The sequence below is a fragment of the Megalobrama amblycephala genome, linkage group LG12 (assembly GCF_018812025.1).
Source record: "Megalobrama amblycephala isolate DHTTF-2021 linkage group LG12, ASM1881202v1, whole genome shotgun sequence".
In the NCBI taxonomy this organism is placed as follows: domain Eukaryota; kingdom Metazoa; phylum Chordata; class Actinopteri; order Cypriniformes; family Xenocyprididae; genus Megalobrama; species Megalobrama amblycephala.
In genome coordinates this window covers 14,154,707-14,181,278 of record NC_063055.1, presented here as the reverse complement: position 1 = coordinate 14,181,278, position 26,572 = coordinate 14,154,707, and the positions used below count along the sequence as shown (strand labels likewise).

General features: G+C 36.3%; 1 protein-coding gene across 2 annotated transcripts in view; it reads right to left on the bottom strand.

Moving 5' to 3' along the window:
- The window catches only part of ajap1 (adherens junctions associated protein 1), a 122,364-nt gene that overhangs the window by 21,675 nt on the left and 74,117 nt on the right, over nucleotides 1-26,572 (bottom strand). For both annotated transcript variants that reach the window (XM_048210415.1, XM_048210414.1), the window contains one exon: nucleotides 5,898-6,628. In XM_048210415.1, the coding sequence (XP_048066372.1) occupies nucleotides 5,898-6,624 (727 nt within the window). In that variant the 5' untranslated portion in view covers nucleotides 6,625-6,628. The remainder of the gene's footprint in view (nucleotides 1-5,897; nucleotides 6,629-26,572) is intronic.

The window sequence follows — 26,572 nt, the reverse complement described above, 5'->3', positions numbered from 1 at the left end:
CCATTAAATTTGAATCACAGTCCAGCTTGAATAAATGCATAATTTTGGCTTTTCCTTATTAAATGTTCAATTAACCTTTGAGCCTGAGGAGGTGATAACGAGCTTGCAGTGCTGAGCAGCAGGACTGTAAGGCATTTTAATCAACTCACGCACGTCGTTAACCTGACGGCTCCATCTGTGATCTTCATGTTAATGCTAGTATCTTAGATGGAGACAAAGGACACACACACACACACACACATTCACATAGGTATGCACTGAGGACGTTTATAAAACCAAGAGAAAGCAATTTGTTAGAATTTCCATTCATCTCAGCAGGTACATGACCCCTGCAAGTGTGCCATTTGAAATAGTACATCTTTGCTCATGGGTGCTGACTTCTAATTCACTTACTTTCCACTATTCCATATATAAAATGAGCAAAATAATGAATTATTTGCGATGTAAATGTTGCTTGCCTAAAAAAATACATGGCTACTTTGGGTTGGCCATCAATGTATAACCAGATGGTGTAGTTACGGTCCCTACCAGCAGGGACTAACTACCAACTGGACTAAGCTAGCCAGCCAAACCTTGACCTCTCCGAATGCACATACACGTGCACAAACACGCACAAACTGATGGGTAAACAGCTGAATCATGTTTGGTCTGCAGCGATAAAATCTTACTTGTGCTGTATCAACAGACCCGCAAAGTCAAGGCTGTCACCAGCAGGAATAATACGTGACTCTAAAATATAGTCTAGTCAGCACTGAGCTGATGGTGAGAAGCTTGTACTTGATGCATTGCACACAGTTGAGATGCAATGGTCCTTGGGGAAAAGCTTGATATAGTTCATCATTAAACTGAGTGAAAGGTTTCTAGGCTGTCTTGGATGACCGCTATTAAAGGAAAATTAAAGAGATATTTCATCCAAGAAATAATTTCTGTCACCATCATATACTTGTTCTAGATCTCCGTCATGTGAATCAAAAATGAGGTATTTTGCAGAATGTCCAAGCTGCTCTTTTTGATATAATAAAAATGGATAGAGACTACAGCTGTCCCTGGTTACATAGTGGCAACTAAAAATTAATTTTGATAGTTCAAATGTTGTTTTAGGTCCCGGTGACTTTCATTGCATGGACAAAAATGGTTTTTAGAACATGTTCTTTTGTATTTCACAGAAGAAAGTCCTACAGGTTTGGAACAATATGAAGGTGAGTAAATGAAATTTTCAGTTCATGGGTGAGCTATACCTTTAATAAATAAAAAAAATTATCAGCAATGGTAAAACATAACATAATGCTGTTAGTGTCCTGGATTTTAATCAGGCATGTGAACGGTTACACTGACCTCCATGCACTTCCCATGGTCTGACACGAACTCAGCTGAACACCCGCTCGTACGCATGTCTAATGCTCTAGTTTTGTATTCACAGCCCATTGCTTATTTTCCCCCCATTACTCTGCATGTCAGAAGCAGTTTAGGACTGGTGCAGGTGTTTGCGAAGGGCTAAATTTACCCGGGATGCTTGCTGAATGAGGAAGCGGAAGGATTTCACCTTGATAGGCATTTCGTTTCATCAGACAGGTTCGGCTGTAGCTCGACAGAGATGGATAATTATGGCATGCCTTAAGGGCACGATATAGAACTCACTTTCATACTATATATATATGAAAGACATGCCAAGACAGCATACTACATACTGCATTTGACATTTGAGACAAATATAAGACCTTCAAGAGACACCATGCAGCATTTGAAGTTTTTTACTACTTCTTTCCATGTGGATAGTGTAGAACAGTGAATGATTGTGTTCAGGGATTTTTATCAACAAACTATTTTTTCCATCTGGAGTTCCATCAAGTTTTAATATTCTCAGGTTGCTTGTTATTTGTTGGAGTCACTGACGAGTGACTTGCCATATTTTTTTCCCCCTTACGACAAAATAGTACTTAAAAAAGAGCTATACGGACTGTGTGCAGCTAACAAATTATTCAATTTTCACGCCTCAGTTGTATTAAAACTGCAATTAACACCGGTATTCTTCCTATTCACCAGATAATTAAAATATGCAAAAACACTGCAGCATTGTCAGTAGGAAGTACTAAAAACCCATTACACTTGCTTCCACACACAGGAGCCCAAAAAACAAAACAAAAAAACAACAACACACAAACCAGTCAAATTAATTTAGTGGCAAATATTAGATTAAACTGCTTACTGCACAAATTGTGACAGTTATCTACGAATGTAAGCCACTACCTTGGGGTTCCCGCAAAGCACAAAATAACCAGCGTTTTTAATACCCAACATATTTGCATTCACTTTTATATATAAATGATTTATATTAGGCAAACTATTTATATAAGGTAACACTGTTTTTGTAAGAAGAATATCCATATTTATAACTTTATAAGCTATAATCACTAGCTTCCTGTAATGGCCATATGCAAGTCGAGTTCTGACAGAAGAGTGAACTCTGACCAGAGTTCACTCTTCGGCTGAAACTCGACTTGCGTACAGCCGTAACCGGAAGCTAGAGTTGTCAAAAGTACCGACTTTGGTATCAATCGGTACTGAAATTTTTAAAATGTGACACTTTGAGGGCTGTTGAGTGGATTCGTAAGCACCTCTGATTGTCCATCGTGTCGATGCGCTCGTCGGATATGTCTGTGATTGGCTTCAGTGATCAATGCATGAAAGTGTTTGATTTTGAAAGCGGGAGCAGGACCGTTTGAAAGCAGGCTGCTTTCAAATGCTCCCGTGTGTACCTGTGTAAGTGCTCACTGGAGTGCATCATTGATAACTATTCACAACATGTTTTTGAAGCATTGATCATTGAAGCCAATCACAGACATTTCTGATGAGCACATCAACACAATGGCCAATCAGAGGTGTTTATGAATCCGCTCAACAGTGCTCAAAGCACATTTCAGTACTGACTAGGTACCGAAGTCAGTACCTTTGACAACTCTACCGGAAGCTAAAATATGAATATTTTTGAATATTGAATATTGAATATTTGAATATTTTAAAACCCTAACTATATTAGCCAGCCTAATATTTCAGTCAGCAGAATGTGCAACAAGAATATTTAATGCACTCCAGAAAAACAAATGTTTTCAAGTTTCAAACACTCTCCCATTGTTGAAGCCAATGTTATTATGTCTAGCCCATTTAGGCCTTATAAATAAACAGTTCAATTACATTTTATGCCACTAATGGAACAGAAATTACACACTTTACATTTAAGAAAAAAAAGAGAAACATATTAGATGTAGTTACCATAATAATTACTATAAATTATGCATAATTACATGCGACTAACCCTAAACCAATCCCTAATCCTAACCCTAACCCTATAGTAAATATTATTACTCAGTAATTAAAAATATAATTACACTGTAACACGGACACCTTAAAATAAAGTGTAACCAAAACTTGTATCATAGTGGGATAAAAGATTTGTTTTTTGTTTGTTTTTTTAACTACACATAGGTGTGTATATGAGACAATTTGAAATGATCCTACAATGTCCTCTATTAGTGTTAGACTGAACTGTGAACTGACAGGTGCGATTGATATTTTACCTAGTCTTTATAAAGATCAGACGAAATGAAGAAGGAGGAAGGCAGAGAGGATTATTGGAACAGCACTTTAGAGATTAAGGGAAACCTTGCTCTGGCCTTTAGATGTAATGACACTGCCGTCGTCACTCCAGATTGACTTAATTTTGCTAATCATTCCTATGGTTAATGAGGCCGTGACATTTGATTGGAGTTTGACCTTTGTGCTGAAATATAATTCGATATGCATGGATGTATGTAAGTTTCCATTCAGGGGAGTCGTAAAATGATTCTATTTGTATATTACTCACTATGAATCTAATTTTATGGGAGTCTTTATTGTTAATATCCTTTGCAGATCATATAATCTATGGCATTCTAATGTGCAAAGCTTCTGAAGATTAATAACTTCACAGTACTGCAGATCCGTGGTGTAGAATTAGGGGATTAAAACATCTTTTTCTACAAATCATCAATGTGTCTGTTTTTGAGGTCATGCTATCTATCTTTTATTATGTCTGCCGCTGATCCCCACTCTTGTGTAAACGTAATTGTGCGTTAAACTTTTGCCCACTTTGCAGTCTATAACAGATCTCAATGCATGACATACACAGCTAGAGTCAAGCCAATTAGTAGAAAGTGTCAAGACATTCCCCCCTTTTGCACAGATTTATGGAACACAATAGTTGATCTACCCAGAGGACTTTGCATTGAATAGATGACTAGCCTAATACTGTGCAATACCAAACACACAGGACAGATTGTTGCCTAATGGCATACATGAGCGCTAATGCCAATCATCATCCTTCTAGGACAGAGACTAGAATAATCTCTCCAGGATACACAAATACAGCTGACAGATACTGAGGCTGCCATATGTAGGCTACTCTGTCATGCCACGGACATGATATCTGGTCTAGATTATGCAATGGAGCCAAAGATGATAAATGTAACAGTAGAAGACTATAAAACCCGTGTTGCTGCCTCTGTTCCCAGTCAGTGACTAAACAGGCAACATTTTTAACTTGGAAAAAGATATACTGTACATGCTACGGTTCAAAAGATTTTTTTCGTAAGAATTTAATACTTTTATTCAGAAAGAATGCATTAAATTGAACATAAGTTGCAGTAAAGACTTTTACATTGTTACAAATATATATGGTAACAATATACATATTATATATACATATCACACACATATCTTCTGTCTCAGACGACATCTTTGTCCTGTGTTGGCCACTGTAGCTTCTCTATATTGCAATTCGCAATCTCACCACTAAATGCTGCTAAAATTTACACACTGCACCTTTAAAGGATTAGTTCACTTTCAAATGAAAATTACTCCAAGAAAGTTCTTCCATCCATATCCATCCATCATAAACGTACTTCACATGGCTCTGTGGGGGTTAATAAAGTCCTTCTGAAGCGAAGCGATGCGTTTGTGTAAAAAAAATATCCATATTTAACAAGTTATGAAGTAAAATATCTAGCTTCCGCCAGACCGCCTTCCCTATTCAACTTACAGAAAAACCTTAACTGACGCGACACCAGTTTACACTTTTCTTTGTAAGGTAGATATTTTAGATATTCTAGATATTTTACTTCATAACTTGCTAAATATGGATTTTTTTTTGTCAAAAAAAAAAAATAATAATTTCAATCATTTTCCAGCTTGGAAGAACAGTTTATTTCCCAGAATGTCATTATCAGTCTCTTTTACTGTCATTCCAATTCTAATTCCAATTCATCATGCAGTGAGTGTGGCCAGTTCATTATAAATTCACTCTCAATTCACATTCAAACTGAAAAAGAGCCAACACTGGATTGCCATCTTTCCTCTGTATTCGTCCAGCTTAAGAAACTTTTGACACCACATTCCCATTAGCCTAATAACCAAAATGTCAAACTTTCAACACCAGTATCTTGTGTTATTTTTCCATATTTGCTTGTTTTCCATAATTATACAGCAGCTGAGGTTTGTCACACCAAAATTTTCCGAGTAAGCCAATATTTTCACAAAAAAAAGCTAGCTCTTGGCCCTTTGACAAGTCAACCACCTTCTTTGCTGTAAATTGCCGGGCAGTTGTGTGCCAATTACAGCTTCGTGAATATTTTCCACCCTCAGTTTTTCAAAGATCCCACACAGTGTTTTTGATGCACTGCATTGTGGTTTGTGACCCAAGAACCTTTGCGCCATGTTCATGAATGACCTTAAACCGCCTGACGTTCCCTAAAAATATCTCTGCGTGTTTCACCGCCTCGGAATTTTAAATACGTGATCAAACATAAGCTGATTAAGTAACAAAAGCTACATGAAAAAATTTGCCATTCAGATTTATGTCCTACCTGGTGTCTCCCCAAAAGGTTTCGGTGGTTTGGCAGTCACTCTGGAGTTGCTTGGCTGTGTGGTGCTGTGCCTCTTAGGATGCACGGTTGTAATCACCGCATACGTCCTTTGGGGACTGCGTGTGGTAGTGCTAGTTACGGTAACCGTGGTGGTGGAGGGGGCTAAAGAGGTGACGGTGGCGTTCGTGGTCACCTTCGCCTCCTCCTCAAGCCCCTCGTCGGCCCCTGTAGGGCCCCAGTCAATAAATCCCGCCACTGTGGTGGTCCTCCCTTCCAGGGAGTCATAGCTGTCCCCTTTCAGCTGCCTCCGTGAGCGAGATAAATGCAGATTTAAATCAGATTTACTCCCCTCTGGTAATGCAACTAACTTCCCTTTGTCGGAGGGGGTCAATTTACACTCCACACAAAGTTGCCGTTTCTGGAGTGACCGGCGGTTTTTCCGCCCCCACAGTTTGGTGCCCCCCAGCTCCCCATGGTTGCCTAGTGATGGCAAGGAAGGGGGAACACCACGATGCAAGACACCCAGAGTCCTCAAGTGCTGGCCGTTGAGCGTGTCCCGGGTGGGCAGAGGATGCGGCTGCCGGCGGGGCACTGATCTGGGCAGTAGTTTGAGGGTGAGCCCCTGGCCTGCTGGTGCACACAGAGACAGATCCATTGTGAAATGTACAAGGATGAAGAGGATCCACATTCTACATCCCAGCATTCCTCCAGGTCTCCAAGCAACCATGGAACTGGAGAGCAGAAAAAAGGAGAGAGAAATCAGCCACATTGGATCACCTTAAACAAAGTGCGTGACTTCTTCATCACAGAGAGAGAGTATGCGTGCTCAACAAAATTTAAACAACTTCTTTACCTTAAAGACTCTCTTATTAGATCTTTCAAGGACTGACTACAGTAGATTGGGGGGCTTTATGGGCACTCTTTGTAATGTCCTTATTTCCAACACCATTTTCCACTCTACCGATTTTTGCTCTAGGCTTCGTTCTGCTCTGTGACTCGCTAAGTTCTCATAAATTGAACTCCAATATTAATTAGATGTGTGATTCTCCTTTAACAGCTAGATGCTAAAAGCACACTTCAATGTTGTTTTCAAAGACATTTACTTTCAAACACTTAGCCCTCACACTCTTCAATTACTTGGCTTCGTAAACAAATGTTCTTGTAGCTGAATTGGTCTCATGACACTAGCAACATCAAGGTCATTGGTTTATACGTACTGAAAAAATGTATTGCTTGAATGCACTATATGTTGCTTTGGATAAAAGTGTGCTAAATGTCTGATATGTTTTGAAATCTACTAAAGTTAGTGTCCGTCAGTGATCTAATGATGAGCCACAGACTTATTAAATAGAAACACAGCTATCAAACGTATATAAAAATATTTAAAAACCCATTTATATTATATTGAGAAAATTTTCCAAAATTAAGTACAAATTAAGAAAAAATCTGAAGGAAATAGTAATATAATCAATGCGGTGGTTGTAAAATAAATAAATAACCTCACGTCTTTTGGCTAGACTTTTGAAAGCAGAATGAATAGCAATATAATCAAATTTTGTTTATATATATATATATATATATATATATATATATATATATATATATATATATAATTTTTTTTTTTGTATGTGTGTATATATATATATATATATATATATATATATATATATATATATATATATATACACACACACACACACAAACACACACACATAAAAAAAATTTAAATAACATTTCATTGTTATGACAGCCCAAAAAAAAAAGCATTTTGTACAATTTCTCTTAATATTTCTGTGGACATCCTAGCACCCCCTTGTGGTACCCTTAGGATCCCTGAAACCAGTTTAAACCACAAAATGTCCCATTTCCACTGCGATTCTACCTCTATGATTTGTTTTAGCTGCACTTCTACTTGAGGGGTACTGTTTATTTATTAATTTTATATTCCAGAACCTCAAACACATTGGAGTGAGCTGCCATACCCTCATATGAAAAACCCTAGAAGCCAGGAGTCTGTATTGATCCAGATAGAATTAGACTTTATCAAGTCATATCTGTAATCTTTCCTGTCCTTCCACAATATTGGTCACGGTCAAAGGCTAATTTATAGGCATTAAAGAGCCCACACATACTATGAATGGCCTTTGCTGTTGCTTTGAGTTCAGACGTGATGGATTTTATTGAGTTATCTGACCCTGAGTTGATGAACCAGCATGTCTGAACAAACAAGTCAACCACATAAAGTGTAACATTTGAAAATCATAGATCTAAACAATACTAAAAGAGTTTATAAAACCACCATTCCAAAGGGGAATACATTTCTCTTCATCTAAAGAGCACTTTCATTTACCTATACTTCAATGTGTTTGGAATACTGCTTCATCCATTCATGAATAAGATGGATTCTTCAAGCACACTAGAAGAGGACCCTTGCACTCCATTTTTCCCTCTTCTAGCCTCTCTTTACATTTCTCTCCACTGCTATTCAAAAAAAAAAAAAAAGTACTTGTGGGATCTGGTCTGACTGAACTGGGTCAGAACCTTGGGTTGGCCACACAACTTAAGAGATTTTACCTCACTAATAAGGTCCTTCAATCCCATTGGGCTGGGCCCTAGGGGGCCTGACTCACACTCCCTGTGCTAATGTGTTCCATTAGAACGTAATTCCTGTCAGGAATATCATTGTATTTACTTAAGGAGATGTATCGGAACCGATGTTGTGCTATTAATGATCACCCGTCCTCTTTTTTTTTTGATGAAATTAGGTGGCTACATTGTGAATTCAAGGGGCTGCTGTGATATTAATGAGGGCTAAATTAAGGGTCACACAAGACAGGGTGTGAATTAGAGTGAGAAACACTGAGGACATTTTTCATGAACAACCCCTCCCTGCTCTTTACTTATAACGCATCAGCTACGATTCGGGTCAGTTCAGCATTGTGCAACCCATTTAGATTCTGCATTGTTATTCAACACGTCGCCCACAAAGGTCTTGTTTTTATTTAGATTTTCAAAGTACCCAATTTGAATTTACAGACTACAACAGGCACATTCAGGATCCAAAATTAGCTTTTTTCCCCCACACCGACCAATTAAGATGACATGGGCAAACCTCTTCCAATTACTTGCCATATTCATTTGTAGATCTGTGGTTGTTTTTAACCATTTAACCATTGTTTTTAACCATATCTCACAAATCAGTTCAAGTAATATAAAAGTTCTTAATAAAATGACCAGCCAGCTGGTGAATTATGTTGTTTTATTTACTCACCAAACTTACATTCGGTGCAGTTTTGCATGACTCTGCGATACACTGAACTAATAACATAAGAAAATGAATAAATAAAATAAATAAAGCAAGGAAGGCGATGCAATAAATCAAAACTACAAGTGACAAAGATGAATAAAGTAGATGAATAAAGAAGATTTCCCATTTTGAATATTCATTAGGCTAATGTTCACTATGTTTGCAAGCTTGCATAAGATTTGTGCTTAGTTGCTTAGATTTAACAACAGCACAAATATAGACTCAGTAGGAATATATAATTTCTTTTCTCATCCATATTCATGATAATGAGGGGGAATATATATATATATATATATATATATATATATATATATATATATATATATCATAATAAATGAATGTGCTAAAAAAACATATTTCCTGAGACAAGCAAGTTAAAAGAAGAGGCTTGGAATTTCCTAAAAAGTTAAGTGGAAAATATGTGATCTGAAAAAGCCTGAAAGATAATGATAAGATCATAACAATGACTGAACTGAGTCACGAGTTTTCAGTCCTTTTAGGCCATTTTTGTACCACCCCCAGACAAATACTTCCAGTCAAATAAGCTGCAAAATACATTCTGTGGAAAGCCTGAAATCTCCAAAACTGTTTGCCAAGCTTTTATTTATTTATTTATTTATTTATTTATACTTTATATCTGAGCAGAAGAACACAATCTCCATGGTCAAACATGGAGATGGTCCAGTCTTATATGGGGGTTATTTGCTGTTGCAGGAAGTAGAAATATTGACTGTATGAAGGACATCATGAATTCTTTGAAGTAACAAGCCATTTTGGCAAAGATGGTGATGCCTTCAGTGCAGAGACTGAAGCTTGACGATCAATGGTCTTTCCTGCAGGACAGCCGTCCCAAAGTATACATATCTACTTAAAGTATACAAGTATAAAGTATACACTTAAAGTATACAAATCTACTTAGATTGGTTCAGGGATCAGTCGTGAATGTTCTTGAGTGTCTTCAGATTGAAATCTCATTGAAAATATGTGGTGGAATTTGTAGAAAGCAGTGGTAACATGGAAACCAAAGACTATCAGTGATCTGGAAGCTTTTTCAAGCAAGGAATGGACCAGTAGAGAGGTGACAGAAGCTTCTAAGCACTTACAAGCAGCGTTCATTGGAGGTTATAAAGAATAAAAGATTCTGCACAAAATTCGACTTTTGGGGGTTGTATAATTTTGTACACGTATGTTTAGAGCCAGTTTGTTTTTGTTTTTTCTTTCATTTTTCATCAACTTTACATTCTCAGAATCACTCAAATGTGCATTAATAAATTTTGTATAATAGTTTACTGATGCCTAAATTGTTTTCATAAAATTTCATTCTTAAAATAACTTGTCCAAACAAACTTTCACTCAAGATATGTTTTCCAAATGTCTTAATAAAATAAAATACTGATCAGATTTTTTTTTTTTTTTTTTTTTTTTTTCGTAATGTTGACATCAGGTTCATTTGATTTATTTGTGATTTCCAAGAGGACTCACAGCTTCGGTCTTTCTATGTAAAATATCTGCTATTGTAGTAAAGTCCAGTGTAATCCCATATCATGTTCCCATCCTATACATCTTTCATTTGTTGATCATTGTAATTTCCTCAATTCAAATTTGAATAAATGGCTTGGCTCCTCCTAATCTTGTCTGTGGTTTCACTGATTCACACAGAATGGGGAACTACAGAAGCACTTGTTCAGCTCTGAAGCTAAAAGGTTACAGACACTTCTTGTTTGATGATGCAAAATAATGGGGAATGATACAATAAAAGGGTTTATTAGCCATTACACAGAGAAGAGAGAACACTCTTTTGACCACTTGAACTTTCCCCCCTCTTTTTCCCTTTCTCTCCCACGTTTCTCTGTTCTTATTAACATCCATTGTATTGCTCAGTCAGTTCTGATTAGCGTTGCAGGGTGGAACAGGTCTTATATGACTCCCTTTTATAGACAGTCATTTACTGCCCCTCTCAGGACTAGATGTCAAAATCCAGGCATGACTATAACACATCACACTGTACTTTTGCTGGACAACCAGCAAATAATACTGACAGCTATTTAAGTAATAGGCCTACATTATAACACCGGGTAGGCAGATTCCTTCTGTAATATGCAAGTTTGATTATCTTTGCTATAACAACAGTAACAATCAAGCTGCATGGAGTTTGTGTAAAACCTAATGATGTACTCTAGCATGATTCAAAGAGCATCTCGGGCTTCGATGGAATCAAGAACATCTGACCGTCAGTAAATGTCACAAATTTGATTCATGACCAAGAAATTGTGTAGAATCTTGAATATTTCTTCATTCCCCTTATATTGCAACATTTATTTATTTATTTTTTAAAATGGGTAATATTTCATTTTAAGGTGTCCTTGTTACAGTTTAGTTATACAAATACAAATAGTACTGAGTAATATTAATTAACAACATGTACTAACTAAGGTTTAGTTTCTTGTAATTTTGCATAATTAACTGTTATTACTATAGTAAGTACATTTAAGATGTGTATATGGGCACACTGTAAAATAAAGTGTTACCAAAAAATAAAAAAGTAAATAAAAATCCTCAAACTTTCTTTTTTATAGCTTTTTTTTTTCCTAGATATCATATTGTTAATGTGGGACCCCACTGTATGTTACACAAAAGAATATAAAAATACACATGCAAGCCCTATATTTTGAGAGGGATTATGGTAAGCACTGTCCCAGGTTACTCTTAATGAGATCGGCGGTTTGGTAGATGAGCATATGGCTGGTGGAAAATACAGGAACATCCAGTACTAGTTACTCAGCTGTGTTCACATCCGATGAGTGAATGTCTTCACACAAGACAATCAAGTGCTGCGAACTCATTCGTTTCATTACGAATCATCACACACACTCTCTCCAGACACAAGAAATGCAACTTGAGAAACCAGACCAGAATGGTTTCTGATGGCACGCCAAATGCTCACTGACATATGACTCATGGTCCGATTTTTCAGCTGAATTACACTTCAGAGAAGTGTTGCAAATAAATATGGATTCCATGCCTGTATTTTGGATAAGCGGGCAGCTTAAATGTGAGTCAGTCTGATCCTCATACAGCTGACTGAATCCTTGGATCAGTCAGTTGGTTTATACTAAGCAGAGTGGAAAATAACGGAAATGTAATTGAACAGGTAGAATTATCTGTATTTACAAATATTACATACTAATCTATTTTATAAGATAACCTGTGGTAGTCTGAATGCATCAAATGGGCTAATATTTACTTCCAATGACACTTACAATAATGAAGATATCCCACCTAATTTAGTTCTTATTCATAAAAATGTATGAAATGCATGAATATAGGCCTACTAATACAGTCTACCTGCTGTTTTGCTTATTAAAAAACATGGTGATTAGATTAGTATTCATAGCTATTTGTATGTAAAGTGTTCACATGCATTTTCATATGATGGTGTTTGTATGATGGTGTAAAAGTCTATTAACACTAATAAAAGTCATATGCACTCTTTGTTTTATTGATTTTTTTTTTTAAGTCATATGCTCTTGTAATCTTTAATCAAAATAACTTCCACTAACTCTGATTAACCTGTCACTCATATGAGATCACAGCAATAGCAAACCACGATCATCCAATCAATTCCCGATTGACAAAATCAAGTACCGCCCTACATTTTAGTTGTCTAGTCGTTTAAATTAGATAGAAGTCACAATAGAGAAGAACTATCGCAACTTACATTTCACATAGGGATTCAGGATATATCGGCCACCATATCGGTATCGGCCGATATATGTCAATTTTTAATGTTATCGGCCCATTAAGAAAATTTGCCCGATATATATTATATATTATTTCCCTCAGCTGAGACACTTCGGATGCGCACTGTTCTCCAAGATGGTTTGGAATTGCTTGAAATATGATTGAAGTCACTTCAAAAAGGAAAATACAGTGCAACATGTGCAGCGCATTTTATAGGCTACATAAAGTTATAATGATAAAATATAACATCATTATAATTGTGTGCTTGGGACATGGCTTTTAATGGTGAGACTTTTGTTTTTGTAATCAGGCTCTCAAAAACTATATAAAAATTTGGAGTTAGATTTATCAGACAATATATTGGTTATCGTCTTTCAAATATAAAGAATTATCGGTTATCGGCCAAAATTTTCATATCGGATCATCCCAAATTTCATGCCGACTTCATCAATTATAATCAAACCTTGACAAGCAGGAAATATAAGGTGAGAATACTGCTCAATCCAAATGTACAATAAAAAAGTGAATATGAATACCAATTAGACCGCACTGCAAAAACATACCATCGTTGGACACAACTGCACTTGTGTTTCATATATGGATCATAAATGAACTGGAAGGATTTCACGTTATATATTTAGAGAGTGGCAGTAATGAACAGGCAGCTGTTGTCCTCGCACAAGCCCATTAGCACATGAGCGTATAAGAGCGCAGCATCAGAATATGCTTCCTGCTGGATCACTGGGATGTAAAAGACTGTTTCACTTGCTCTGATCTGTGTGCTACAAAACAAGTGTGTGTGTGTGTTAACCACTGGAGAGATCAGCTGTGAGAGTGTTTGTGTGTGTTGTGACTGTGGGGGAGATATCTTCAACAGCCTTGCACTGACATTTCATATCCCTGCCACAATGATGGCAGAACATGACTCCCTCTTCACACATACGCCCTCTCAACACACACACACATGATCAATAGAACATGTACACAAACATCTATACAAAAAAAAAAGAAAAGAAAAGAGAGAAAAAAAGAAAAAAAAAACCCACATTAAATATGACAGGCAAGTAATGCTAAATTGTGAATAAAATAAAATAAAATAAAATAAAATAAAATAAAATAAAATAAAATAAAATAAAATAAAATAAAATAAAATAAAGCCACATTGTACATGTACCAGGCTAAGTTGTGAATTAAAAAATAAATAATACAATTTAAATAAAAAATAATAAAATACTGCATTTATCTGGACAGCAGTACTTATTTGTATGGATTAGAATTGGCCAGTGGGAGGCTGTTCAGAAAGTATCTCTAATTATACAGATATAGAAGTGTCAGAAGCAGACTGGAAAGACATGACAGAGGTGTCTGCGTATATAAGTGTGTGTAATGAGGCTTAGCCAAGGAAAAGGACAAATCCCTACTCTCTCATTGGGGAGTTGTGACGTCATTGCAAAGCCCTGCCATTTACTCGCTATAGGAAAGATTTCACACATTAATCTGCTGACAGGTCTTAGGTAGTACAGCAAATCAGTGAGATTATCTTCCCAGTTTTTCAAAGACATGCCTGAGCACTTCAGTGTAAAGATGTTATTTCTCCAAACACAGATTTATGAATCAGCAAAAAAAGGTGCAATACCTGCAGAAGTAAGACATAAAAGTCCCAAAAGTGCACTGAGATTACACTGAACAACATTTCCTTGAGTTGTTTCAGAGACATGCTAGACAGCTGATGCTGTCTGGAGCTGAGACTCAAATCAAATGAACAGCAGGTCTCTCTTCAGCACCTTGGACAGCGCCGCAGCTTCAGGCTGCCAGTCACAACAGCACAACGTTGGGAAAAAATGTCAGGACAAGGCGTGGGTAGGCAAGAGTAGAGAGCAAGCTCATTTTGAGGCTCTTTTTTGTCCAGTCTGAGGGACCTGTAAACCACCAAGTGTAACTTTCAAAACATCACACTCAAAGACAAGACACAAACCAGCCTCATTTTTCAATTTAAAGGTGCCCTAGAACTTTTTTTTTTAAAGATGTAGGGTCTAAGTCTAAGGTGTCCACTGAATGTGTCTGTGAAGTTTCAGCTCAAAATACCCCATAGATTTTTTTAATTCATTTTTTTAACTGCCTATTTTGGGGCATAATTAGAAATGAGCCGATTCAGGGTGTGTGGCCCTTTAATTCTCATGCTCCATGCCCCAAGAGCTTGCGCTTGCCTTAAACAACATAAAAAAAGTTCAAACAGCTAATATAACCCTCAAAATGGATCTTTACAAAGTGTTCGTCATGCAGCATGTCTAATCGCTAATCATACAGTGTTTATTTTGATGTTTACATTGATTCTGAATGAGTTTGAGGCTGTGCTCCGTGGCTAACGGCTAATGCTACACTGTTGGAGAGATTTATAAAGAATGAAGTTGTGTTTATGCATTATACAGACTGCAAGAGTTTAAAAATGAAAATAGCGACGGCTCTTGTCTCCGTGAATATAGTAAGAAACGATGGTAACTTTAACCACATTTAACAGTACATTAGCAAGATGCTAACAAAACATTTAGAAAGACAATTTACAAATATCACTAAAAAAATCATGTTATCATGAATCATGTCAGTTATTATTGCTCCATCTGCCATTTTTTGCTATTGTCCTTGCTTGCTTACCTAGTCTGATGATTCAGCTGTGCACATCCAGACGTTAATACTGGCTGCCCTTGTCTAATGCCTCGATCATGGGCTGGCATATGCAAATATTAGGGCATACACCCCAACCGTTACGTAACAGTCGGTGTTATGTTGAGATTCGCCTGTTCTTCGGAGGTCTTTTAAACAAATGAGATTTATATAAGAAGGAGGAAACAATGGAGTTTGAGACTCACTGCATGTCATTTCCATGTACTGAACTCTTGTTATTTAACTATGCTGAGGTAAATTCAATTTTTGAATCTAGGGCACCTTTAATTCATTTAGATCCAGTTCTCAGTCCTTTCAACCAACAACATACATGTATAAAAAGACAAAGAGCTTTTTCAACCTGATCTCACCCTAAATCGAGACTTTTGTTGCTTTTTGATTGTTTAGTGTCAGTAAATGCGTGGTGACCGGTGGTTGCTTCACAATGAGGCTTTCTAGAAGCCTCATCCTCTCTGTTCCTCTGAATTTCAATTTCCTCAAAAAACCTCCACTTGATCTGCTGAGATCATCACAACAGCTGAAGACACTTCATATAATAACTCCTTTTAATAAAGAAAAAACAAAAAACAAGTTTCTCTTCTTTTCTGCATTTCACTTCAGCTTGTGTACTAATCTAATCTTACACTTGCCACTGTGTACTGCAAATATTGTTGACTCATGACAACTTGCTTGCGGCACTCTTTTATATTTGGATAAAAGCATATGCTAAACTAATAAAGTAATGTAATATAATATAATACACTATCATTCAAAATCACCTATTTTAATATATTTTAGAATGTAATTTATTCCTGTGATAGCAAAGCTTAATTTCATCAATGTCACATGGTCCTTCAGAAATAATTCTGATTTGCTCCTAATGAAACATTTCTTATTATTATCTAGAACTGGGTTAAACATACTGATTTCTCCATTTTAATCCATTCTCATTTTTTAAGAACCGCTATTGATTCTCATCCCAAGAATGTTTTCAGTTGATGAATGAACAAAGCTTTGTAGAGCGAATCCCATCCAATAAATTGCAATAAGCTTTGTTACTTCTGATATGAAACAAAGTCTCAGCTTTCATTTTATAATTCAAACTATAAATACCGCTTTATTGCTCTTTAATGTGGCGCGACAGATCGCTGTAGCACCTCAGTTCAAGCAAGAGCACAGAGCTCACATGAACTGATCATCTATTCCGCTTTACTAGTTGTTATAGCACGAAATAAACACAAATGAACATCACAATGAATGTTGAAAGATAAAGTACAACTTACTGAAATCCATATCATGTCTCATGTAATCACTCAATCAGTGTTTCAACTGCAGAAAGACACCAATAACGTTACATTTATCTCAGGAAAGCCATTCACTGTCCAAAAACTCAGCTTAAAACAACAACAACAACAACAACAACAACAACAACAACAAAAAACTCTAGAGAGGAGCATTTTGCTAAATATATGTACTATATTGCTTTTCATTATATTTTTACTCAACCTGTACTTCAAAATGTATTATAAAAACTGTAATTTAAATCTAAGTAGCCCACAAATCAGTTCATGTTAAACTTTTATATTAGGCTATAGTGATATACCAACTGGTACATAAATTGAGAGATATTTTTTTCCCTTGAGGAAATTTGCCATGTACTGTACCTAATAGGCTCCAATTAATCAATATCAAATTGAATTGCAAGCTTGTGAATCAAATCAAATCGAATCGAATCAAATCGTGAAATTTGTGTCAATGCCCAGTCCTAATACTATCAATGTTGAAAACAGTTGTGCTGCTTAATATTTTTGTGGAAACCATGATACCATGATTCTGATAACAGAAACGATATGTATTGTGAAATGCGCTATACAAATAAATGTGAATTGAACTGAATTGATACATTTTTTTCCCCTAGGATTCTTTGATGAATAGAAAGTGCAAAAGAACAGCATTTTTTGAAAAACTGATTTTTTTGTAACAATTTAAAAGTCACTTTTGATCAATGCAATGTGTTTTTGCTGAATAAAAGAAATAAACTACCTTTCAGTAGTAGGCTATACATAAAAAAAAATGTTTTTAGGTCAATTCAGTCACATTAAATTACATGTTTTTCTCGACACTTTAATAATGGTAATGTCATCCAGGGCAAGCAAAAGACATTGATTTATTTGACAAAAATAGCATTCATCTTCTCAGGGCAGACAAGGAGTGCTTTTGAGGATGTCACTATGCTGAAGATTCAGAGAAGAAAACTTAACTGAAGATGGAGGTAATTTTGAAAACCATAATCCATCATGTGTTTATACAGTGGGGATTTCTGATAAGCACCATGGCTTGTGGCTCAAGAGAGTGTAAGTGTTAGTGAGCAGAGTGGGTCGAGCAGCCCTGAAATGATGAGATCCTCCAAACACTCAGCCCTGTACACACATACACAGCAGCACATGCATACAGTAAATGTGTGCCAGACACACACACACACACACACACACACACACACTTCCTGTCCATTCAGCCCGTCTTTCCTGGGTTGTATAGTGAGTATCTCCCTGAGCAAGTCTCCATGCTGCTTTTCACACACCTAAAATAGAACTCAGCAGATACAAGAAACCTTTCATTTGCATTGCGTTAGAAGAAGCTCATGAATAGCTCCGTGAGGGTCCTTTTGCTCTCTCTCTCTCTCTTTCTCTCCCTCACGCATTTCTTGCTCCAGGGGCAACTCTTCATGATCAAACATGCCTATTCATCTGACTGGATGGAACTGCCTAAATTCAAAGCCAGAAAGATAGATGGATAGATAGAAAGAAACAGAGAGACAAGAGCATCAACCACTCTTCTCTTTATCTTACAGTGATATTTGCCTTTTCCAAAAGCAGTCTGATGGAAAACAGACAACTGATGACCTCCAAATGTATACGCTTTATCCCTCTCTTCTTTCATTATAGAAGAAGAGTTTAAAGTTTGCTTTTGGCACCTCCCCTGCACTCAGAGAGAGAAAAGGACAGATTTTTTTGTGCCCAACAGGAATAATACTGACAATCACTTCTCCATAAAAAATTGATGCGGAAAGAACTATAATAATAATGAAATAAATGTGGTTTCTGTGGATACATCAGCAAAAGGGAATGGACAGCCCACACGTCCTCGCTTACCCCGGATCACAGAGTACCTGTCTATAAAACTGGCCTCTTTAATGCTCAGTGGCTCAGTGTAATTCTAAATGACAAGCATCAACGTTGTTTTATTCTGGTCCTGAAACCACAGGCTATATCTGCTCTATTAATAATCTATGCTTTCAGCTTGGCTGCACTATGAGGTCGTCTCATGCACGCCGGCACGGGGCGTGGGAGCAAGACAGGAAATGCACTGTCTCACCTGTACATGGCCTCACCTGTAACCTGCCTGAGATGCAAGCAGTGAGGGAGCATGAAATACAACTAAAAGAAGGGGGAAACACCCTTGCCAGATTATGCTACACTACTGTTCAAAGGTTTGGGGTCAGTAAGATTTCTTACTGGGAAAAAAATAAGAATTTTATTCAGCAAGGACACATTAAACTGATCAAAAGTGAAGAAATGTTTATAATGTTTCAAAAGATTTATATTTCCAAATAAACAGTTTTATTTTAACTTTCTATTCATTAAAGAATCCTGAAAAAGGTGTATTACAGTTTCCACAAAAATATTAAGCAGCAACTGTTTTCAGCATTGTTAATAATGAGAAATGTTTCACTAAATCGGGATATTAGAATGATTTCTGAAGGATCATGTGACTCGGAAGACTGGAGTAATGGCTGATGAAACTCGCAATTACGAGTTATAAAGTCCAAATTGTGAGTTATAAAGTCAAAATCGCAAGATACAAAGTCAGAATTGTGAGTTTATATCTCGCAATTCTGAGAAAAAGTCAGAATCAAGAGATGTATACTCGCAATTGCAAGAAAAAAAAAAGTCAGAATTGTGAGATAGAAAAAAAAAATATTTTAAATGTTAACAGCATTTCACAATATTACTGGTTTTACTGTATTTTGATCAAATATATGCAACCTTGGTGAGCATAAGAGACTTCTTTCAAAAATATAAAAAAAAACTTACCAACTCCAAACTTGTGAATGGATGTGTATTTTACAAAGATCAGCATATATCAATAGCAACTGTACATTTAAAGCCGTTGTTGTAACTTTTTCTGTTTACTTGAATTTTTGTACTAAAGAAACTACTTGTTTTGGTTCTTGAAATCAAATGCTGGTCAGGACTCCAAAAAGCTCATAAATGCCGCCCTAGAGAAAGAAAAGGAGAGAGAGATAGCTGAGAAGAAGGATTCACAATAGATAAGAAACAATGACTTGTTCTTTTCGCTGCCTTTAATAAGAGTTTGTACCTTTAAGGCAGAGTGGACCAGAATAATAAAGGTTGAAGAGAGTAGAGAGGTCAACACTGCTGCATTTTAAAGCCTTAAGGTCGGTTCTGGCTCAAGTGTCTGAGCAAAACGCCTGTCCGGAGGAGCAAACAGCAAATTATGAGCAGGGCTGGACTCCATTTTCTTCTGCACTGCCTGTGCACGCTCAAGCCAAGATTAATCCTGCAATTATTCTACTCGAGTCTCGCACCACACACATATGGAGCCGTAAAGACAAGACACTAATTAAGTGACAGTGAGAGAAGGAGAAAGAGAGAGAGTTTCCCTAAGCAGATCTGTGAGATGAGATTACTAACCTTACTGAACATAAAGGAACATCGGTGCATGCGGAGGAGCCAGAGCTCTGCTAAGATGATGAATGTGCGAGTGTGTATAATGTGCCCTTATACCACAACGTGATTTGATGGTCAAAGCAATTTATGACTCGGCAAACCAGAAAATTCATTAATACCCTGTACATAAATTACACTCAGATGAGAGAGCATGCAACTCAGAAAGTAATCCTAAACAATATTCACCCTCGTGTTCTTATGTTACCAAAAATACTCTCCAGCTCTTACCTGCCTTTGGGAGTATCTTTAAAGAGGACCTATTATGCTTTTGTTCACATTTTTAACTTTCTTTAGTGTGTAATGTTGCTGTTTGAGCATGAAAAAGATCTGCAAAGGATCCAACTTGGTTATGTTAAGGGGCGGGACATTTCCAAAACAAACTCGAAGCGGCTGACCAATCACAAAATCCAGCCGACCAATCAGAGCACATTGCACTTTTCAGAAGGAGGGGCTTCATCGAGACATGAATAGCTTGTTTGCAATCATGTGGTTCTGATGATGTGCGAAATTCAGCTGGAGGGCAGGAAGTAAAGAAACTGAATGGAAGACATAGACGAAAGTCTGTTTTGTAGCGGTTTTTCGACATTATTTCAAAAGATAGATATAAACAGAATATACCACATATGTTGGACGTGATCCTTGTGTTATGAAGAGGAGCGATTTTCTACTGAATTGAAAGACTTGCCTGCCATCGAGGCAGTAGATATAGAGAATAAGAAGCTGCTGTCATGCCGTGTTGAGTTTTAGTCTGGTTTGTTTATATCGTGCTGCCTTTCTGCTAGTGAGTTTAGGGCAGTATTTTGATTTTCTGTTGTGATTGTGAAAAATGTTGTCATTGAAGTCCATTCATGCTGAATCGAGAATTGCCATAGGAACTCATATCATCATTCAGGGAAAAAAAACTGGACGGTGTAATACAATTTTTGCATTTTCTACATGTAAAAACACTAAGGGAAGCAGGTTGAGGAGGTGACAGGAAGATGCTATATAGCAAATCTAATAATGTCACTGATTAAACCCACTGCCTATCACTTAATAAAATAATTACATTGCTGAGTGTTTTTGAAAGTTCTGTATTTTGTTTGATTTAATAATTAACATTAAATTTGCGAGTATGACTCTCACTCAGCTTGTGAATGAGCATAACTGTTTTCACGGTAACTTAAGTGAAAACACCAAATGATCACACAATGGGATAAAATAGCTTCTCTTCCCTGCAAACGATACCATGAAGAATGTGAATATTTAACCAAGTCAAAAAACAAACAAAAAAAAGGTAAGCAGGTATCCATATTAATTTCAGTATCAGCAGACGCAAAACGCAATTAAAGGCGACAACTTTTAAAGTTAAAAAGGATAAAAGTTACGTAAACAATAAAAGCTCCTGGTGGTTTCTCAGTTTGATCGATTTGAGCAACCACCAACGATGCAAAACATAGGAATTTTGAGTTTGTGATAGTGATTCCTATATAGAAAAATCACTTCCTGCCCTCCAGTTGCATTTTGTGCCACAGCAATGACATCAAACAACCTATTAAACAGAGTGTTACTGACAGACTGGGTAGAAAGTGCAATGATGTAAATTATGTGAAAAATAAGGTGTTTTTTTAAACATTCAAGCATGAAAACCTGTTTTATTAGACCCCAAAAACAAAATCAAGACTTTGTAAAAGGGCATAACAGGTCCTCTACCTGGTTCATTGAGGTCGGAAGAAGAATGCAATAAAATCTAATAATAGAATAATGAAGAACTAGCTCAACTAATTAAAAGGTTTTATTTTGTTAGCCAAGTGAAAAGTTTAAATATTTACTATTTCAGTAAAAAAATTGTAAGTAAATAAGGGTATAATATAATTAGGGTATAAAAATATTAATATATATCACATATTAATATCATTACAATTACTGTTGGGTTTAAACATTACATTTATGTTAGTACATCTAAAGCATTTTTTGTGTAGTATACCAGAATCAGTCTTCTGATAGATAAATGATTCATGTTGAGTATGCTGTATTGCATAACTGCAGGAAAAGGGAGTAAATAAAACTGACTTACATTCCAAAAACAGCAGGAATTCTGATGCACAACATAACGTCATGCTGCACACTGCTGAAGTATGCCTCAAATATCAAAGAATTTAACAAATTTTTTAAGAAGGATGGTTATATGCAATGTTCTTTGTTCCTGTGTCTAGCAAGCTCTCAGGAATGTGGTCAATTTTACAAGCCTTTACTCACTCACAGCCTACTGCTAATCAGGAACGAAACGCTGAGCTCTGTCAAGGAATACCGCCGTCTTCTTTTCTTAGAGAGAAAAGATTTAGCTTAGCCCATGTGAGGATGTTCAAATCTTCCTCATATTGAAGTCTTCAGTAGAAAATTAATTGGTTAACCAAGCATAAAGCCGGTTTGATGGAATCATATTTCAGTAGAAAGCTCCCCATTGAAGGCAATTATGGAACAGTGTGGAGAGGGCCGTGGGGGTCTGAGACCTTCACTGAAGCTGAATTTTGCCTAAAATGCTGTCTGGTTTCAAGGTCATGACTTAAATCTCAAACTGAGCATCAAGTTTCAAAGGAGCAAGATTCATTACAACATTTATGACCTTTTAATGGATCGGAGTATGGAATATCAGTAACTGCTGGATCAAAGCAAGTGAAACTCCTACTGACCCCCGAGCTGGATATTTTTACCTCAAAAGTGTCCATGAGATGATTCGGCATGCTCCTTGGACAACCTCTGGGGCAGACTCATCTATTTTCTCTCCATCATACTCCTCTACTACTGCTATCTGCCAAACGTTATACCACTTTGTCATTACTGTTCATGTCCAATCAAATGAGATGTCAATCAAATCTCCATAGAGACATCATAAGCTTCAACACATGTTCACTGAATTCATTTTGACTTGCCAATTCTGATTAAGTTTCAGCCTAGTGTTAGTTTCAGTGTATTGAAAAAGTACAACTGTTCATGATATTAAAACATGTAGAAAAGGATTTTATTTTAAAACAATATCCTCTAAATCCTTGAATTTGTATTGGTTGATGTTGCATAAGTAAAATGTTGAATAAGCTGGTGTTAGAAAAAAATCCAAAGCAAGCAAGTAAGTAAGTAAATAAATAAATAAGACTATAAATAAAACTTCTTTTGAAATAAGTCTCTTGTGCTCACCAAGGCTACATTTATTTGATGATAATAATACAGTAAAAACTGCAATACTGTTTAAATAATTTTAACTGTGTAAAGAATTTTAATATATTTTAAAATGTAATTTATGTGATGGCAAAGCTGAATTTTCAGCATAATTACTCCAGTTTTCGACACTGATAATAAGAACCATTATTAATAATTGAGCCCTAATAATAAGCACCAAATCAGCATATGTGACCCATGAGGAATTTTCAAAAATTATTTATTGCTATTTTCACATTCTCAATTAAAAAACCTTCAAAATGATGTATGATTTGTTGGAATCAGACAAAAAAAAAAAAAAAAAAATTAATGAGCTACACCTGTTTGGTCGATAGAGTCAGCAAAGTCAATTTTGAGAAAAATTGAGTTTAAGTTTTCTGAAGGATCCCAAACAAAATCACCTAGCAACCATACCTTAAAATCCCTGGTAATGACACCAAAAATGGCACACACCAAGTCAAGACCAAATAGGAAAAATATATATTCAACTTTTTTTTCCCATGACACCACAATTGTTTAATTAACATTAATGAAACAGACAGCCTCTACACAACAATATCATAACAAATTTCAAGGCCCAGAAAGGTAGTAAAGACATCATTAAAATAGTCCATGTGACTGCAGTGGTTCAACCTTAATGTTATGAAGCGACGAAAATACTTTTTGTGCGCAAAAACAAAACAAAAATAACTTTATTCAACAATTTCTTCTCTTTTCTGTCTGTCTCCTACGCTGTTACATTTGTACACACAGTGCACCGCTTCCGGGTTCTATGTCAGAATGCTGATTCATTATTGGTAGCGCTGCACTATGTCTGTGTGCTGTGTACAATGTAAACAGCTTATGAGACTGGCAGGGAAGAGAAGTAATTGTTGAATAAAGTTGTTATTTTTGTTTTGTTTTTGCGCACAAATGTATTCTTGTTGCTTCATAACATTAAGATTGAACCACTGATTTCTGAAGGATCATGTGACACTGAGGACTGGAGTAATGATGCTGAATATTCAGCTTTAGCCATCACATGAATAAATCACATTTCATATAAGAGTCAATTCAGGTTGATAGAAAACAGTTCTTTTACCTGTAATATATTTTACAATATTACTGTTTTACTGTATTTAATCAAATAAATGCAGCTTTGGTGAGCATAAGAGATTTCCTTCAAAAGCATTACAAAATCTTAATGATTCCAAGCTTTTTTAATAATAATCTATATATATACATACTGTACACACACACACACACACACACACACACACACACACACACACACACACACACACACACACACACATACTTAAATTTCATTCAAGCCATGACAGAGCGCATTGATCCACCAGATTTACCTCTGTTTGCTATGTATTGAATGTGAAAGGATGGCTTTATTGGTATATCCGTTCCCTCTGTGTGCAAAGTCTCTTAGAGTGGATGGCTACGCAAACAACTCTTTGCGTACCAGCTGATATGGACTCATAGGATTCATTGGCATACAGAGTGCTGTAATTTATATCTCTTCTGTTAGTTCTTCTACCAACAGAAGCTCATGTTTGCACTAACATGATATATTGCATTTCAGCACAAATTAATGCCTCGTCACGCTAAATAAATGATCCCTGCTTGACCTCAATAAGTCACAGTGTATGTAAAACATCCAGTTAGCTTCCAGAACTCTCTGTGGCAGTTTATGTGTCCCTGGTGTCCATATTGCTGTCACGCATAGTTAGCAATTACACTGTCCAATTACATTTCTAAACTATCTGAGACTTGTAATTAGCATGTAAGCTAAAGTTCCCCTGTCTGCTTGCTCTGATGCGATGTTATGGGAACTCGAGCGCAAGTCATTACCACAGGCAAAAATATGAACCTGAAAGAAACTCAAAGACTGAGGGTCTGAGGACAAAGTTTTCAATTATTCACTTAATCAAACTAGGGCTGGATGATGTAGAAAATAATAATAATAATAATAATAAATCAAATAAAAAATAAAATAAAATCCTTAAAAATTTAAATAAAACATGCCACCTTGGCTTAAAAAAAGAGCACAGATTCATTGAATCATTTCTTTATCATTTGCATCATCAATAGAAAATTGTTTTCTAAAGAAGTTAAATATTGATGATGTTAATATAAGGATTAAAGGCCCTCTAAGCGATTTGACGCGTTTTTAGGCCCATTTTTTTTTTTTTGTCACATACCGCAAACATCTCCTCACTATTCGCTAGCTGCCTGTCCCCTGAACACACTGTAAAAAAACGCGGTCTCTGTAGTCGCCACAAGCTCCGAAAACTGCAATAAAAACAAACTGGTGCAGCCTGGACCACTTAACATAATAAACATGCTCCAGCCAATAACCGACAAGCAGCGTCAATACGCAAGCTACTTACATTTTAAATGCGCGTTCATGACTGTTTCAGGAAGCACGGAGGGAGGGTCTAGCTAGCCTCTGTTTTGTTTGACAACACTTCGAACGTCAACAGGAACTTACTCCGCTCAGAATCGCTTAGAGCGCCTTTAAATATCAGTAATTTAGTGAAAAATAGTAAGGAAACATCTTATTTTTAGCTAGATTTTTATTGTTTTAGAATTTAACAACAATAGCTGTTTGCTCAAAATAAAAATAAAAAATAAATATATCACCCAGCATTTTCAGACCTAATAAATAAATACTAAGATACATTTATCATATTGTCAAAAACCAGACAAATGCTGAGATATAATTGTTCTAGCTGTACTGCCCAGCCCCAATTTACATTTACAACCAGTCATAATTTAAACAGTGTGACTAAATTACATATTATTAAAATTCAAGAAAGGGCTAGTGATGGATAATGAATGAATACAAGTCTGTGAGCCATTACAGCTAGCTGCCACCTCTGCTACTAGCAGATTCACAAGAACAGATTAGTGGAAAAATTATGACATAATTTGATCGTAATAAATGTAATGGTTTTCTTTTCTCTTGAGTGGATGAATAATGGACTGATGCCACTAGCATCTCCCCCAGGACAACTGTTTGGCTG